The sequence below is a fragment of the Pungitius pungitius genome, chromosome 5 (genome assembly GCF_949316345.1).
Source record: "Pungitius pungitius chromosome 5, fPunPun2.1, whole genome shotgun sequence".
Classification (NCBI taxonomy): domain Eukaryota; kingdom Metazoa; phylum Chordata; class Actinopteri; order Perciformes; family Gasterosteidae; genus Pungitius; species Pungitius pungitius.
The window spans coordinates 8,545,725-8,548,615 of record NC_084904.1 but is presented as its reverse complement, the minus strand read 5'-3'; the positions used below and the strand labels follow the sequence as shown (position 1 = coordinate 8,548,615).

General features: G+C 46.9%; 1 protein-coding gene across 1 annotated transcript; it reads right to left on the bottom strand.

Annotated features, from left to right (window-relative positions):
* Window positions 1-1,036: 1,036 nt before the first annotated feature.
* Window positions 1,037-2,838, bottom strand: isl1a (ISL LIM homeobox 1a). The gene is made up of 2 exons (XM_062562259.1): window positions 2,467-2,838; window positions 1,037-1,821 (listed from the first exon to the last, which is right to left on the bottom strand). Exons 1-2 carry the CDS (start codon window positions 2,620-2,622, stop codon window positions 1,705-1,707), a joined length of 273 nt encoding a protein of 90 aa, XP_062418243.1. The 5' UTR covers window positions 2,623-2,838; the 3' UTR covers window positions 1,037-1,704.
* Between the last annotated feature and the right edge of the window lie 53 nt (window positions 2,839-2,891).

The following is a 2,891-nucleotide window of genomic DNA, read 5'->3' as shown; positions in this document are numbered from 1 at the left end:
AGCCCGAGTAAAAAGAGTCCCTTTCTCTTTTGATTTGACAGTGAAAGGCCCACAATGCAAAGCTGCCCGTCTGACAGGTGGGGCTTTGGAAGTGTCAATTAGACAAATGCGATGAGGACGCGGCGCTGTTTCAAGCTTCCAACATGTTTCCGCGGGTCGGGCAGCACTATCCACACTGACGATGGACAGCGAAGCACCAACTCGTCCTCTGACGACCCCCCCGTGACCTCGCTGACCTTCTACTTCTCTCAAAGATCTTTTACAGGCTTTGATCAATTCCTGAAGGAAAGATGTTCTTAGGGAAAAAAAAGTAAGTCATGGTATGTTTACTGGCCTGTTTTTAGCTCAAAATGTAAAAAAATAAATAATTTGACTTAATAAACGAAAGCTCAGCTATTCTAAGAGCGCTCGTTAACATTGGCTGTGAGTTCAGTTACACACACAAAGCAGGCTGATGCATTGTGGGCACCAGCAGTGAATGTGACACGCTGACCATCAACTTATCTCTCCTTTTTTTGGTTTCTGTTTGATTTAAAATAAAATTGCACAGTGGAGTATCCTCTTTTTTTCTTTTTCTTTCCAACGACCTCTCTGTTGACAAAGCTTTGATTCTATATATATATAATACATACATAAATATATATGTTATATACATATGTATATTTGTACCATTTACCTATATATTATATATATATATATATATATATATATATATATATATATATATATATATATATAAATAAATAAAATATTTAGATGTGAAAATAAGATTTTAAGGGGTCAGAGGCTTTTTTAAGAGGTCGCTCCACAGCGCACAAACAGGTAAACTGAGACAACTTCTGCCCCAACACGACACCCAATTAACCGCAGCACATCATCAAGCCACTTAATTGATCTGATGTTCAGCCTTGCGTGTGAATACTCACACGGAGAGAGAGAGAGAGAGAGAGAGAACAGATATTTGTAAATTCTTTCTAAACACAAAACATTATTGATATAAAAACCCACAGAGCAAACTCAAATCTCTTTTTTCTCATTTTACTTCAGTTAAGAAAGTTTACACAAAAGGTGGCAAATTTTTCGTTGACAATAAATTAATAAATAGCTTTTGTTGCACGGAACAAACGAAACATTTTCTTCCAGAGCTAACGTTTTTTTTTGTTTTTTTATAACTTATGATTAATTATACACATCTTTGGGAAGAAAAAAAACAATATTTCTCGGACGGAAACGTATTCACACGAATGTCCCACGAAGCTTGTGGCAAAATAGAGGTATACCTTGTTGCAAATGCTTTTAGTAGTCGGGTCATGGGACCTAATGGAGAAATTGGATGAAGGAGAAGAGGAGCAGCGCGGTCCACTTCCGGTCTGAAGTGCATGTGTCCAATGAAGAAGAAAAGTATCACAGTTTGTCTTTCAGAGTCTAGAGCGCAAACAGCGCGGGGCTTGGATGTATCTCCCGGACAGAGGTCCGTTTATTGGTGTCTTTCTCGTTTTGGCAACCTGTAACCAGGCGTGTGCGCGTGCAGCAACCGGCCACGAGGACGCGTCCGCTTAGTCCGTGTCCTTCCCCGCACGGACCTCTTCAGAATGCCGCTGCGCGTGGTAAAATCCCATGATTGTCTTCACAGTGTCCAAATACAACCAGGGGAGGGGGTCTTGTGGCGGGGGGAGGGGGGGGTCGGTGCTGCTGGGGAGGGCTCTAGGCCTCGATGGGGCTGGACACCATGCTGTTCGGCGTGTCTGGAAGCTGGGACGACATGGACGCCACCTCGCTGCCCGTCGAGTTGGAACCCGGTCCTCCTTCCGAGAAGCTCACCTGCGGAGAGGCAAAGAGAATCATGAAGGCGAACCCGTCTGTGGGAGCTTCTCCCCAGGACCAACACTCGGTCCTCCCCTTGAGTAATGGGTTCGTTTCTCGCAAACTACGACGGGACGCCGGAAGAAAAGCATGCGCACGTGCAACACAACCCCCTCTGCTGGCCTCATTGTCTCATTTGGAGATTATTTTCTTATTTCCAAATGTTGGGGGGGGGGGGGGGGTCTAATACGACTGAAAAATGAAAACGTCCGCCATGTGTCTCTCCATCGACAGCATCCGCTGACGGGACCACCGTGTGTGCGGTTGTGGCGGTGGGGTCTACGTGTGTGTTTTGAGGAGGGGGTAGGGGGTAATTGACAGGCCGATCTCCATCAGTTCATAGAGATGATTGTCGTTAGAAGACGAATTTGAATTAACGCACGCCTGCATGTCCCGCAGACTGTGGATGAGGTTCGCGGACACGGAGAAAGTCGGCGTAAATAGCGGGCCGAGTGCACGCGCATATATATGGAATTCATTTGGAAAAAACACTTTCCATTAACATGAGATCCGTTTTCTCCCAAACTTGCACGGCAAAAATAAATATTAAAATATTGCATCTGGAAAAATCCATTTGGAAAACAGCAACAGAAGGGAACGAACCAGCTGCTGGAAGGCCGGCTGGTCGATGTCGCTCTGCAGGGCGAAGTCGCTGAGGACCTTCCAGGGCGGCTGGTAGCTCTGCACCTCCACCGGGTTGGCCTGGAGGCCGCCGTCGTGCCGCTCCGGGCTGGCCGCCACCATCGGGGTGCCCGTCATTCCCTGGATGTTCTGCAACGACAACAAAAAGGACGCGGGTGGTCAGCGGCGGGCTGGCTCTCCAGGGGGTCGGGTGTGTACGCGCGTGTGTGTGGGGGTAAGAAGTGTGGGAGGGGAGGGGGGGGGGGACTTCTGAAATGAACCCACCGGTCAATACGTGGGACAATCAATAAACAGCAAGGAAACAAATAAACAGAGACGGAATCATATTAGTGTGTGCGTGCGTGCGCGCGTCTTCTCCAAATAACGCGGTATGCGTTATGTTATGA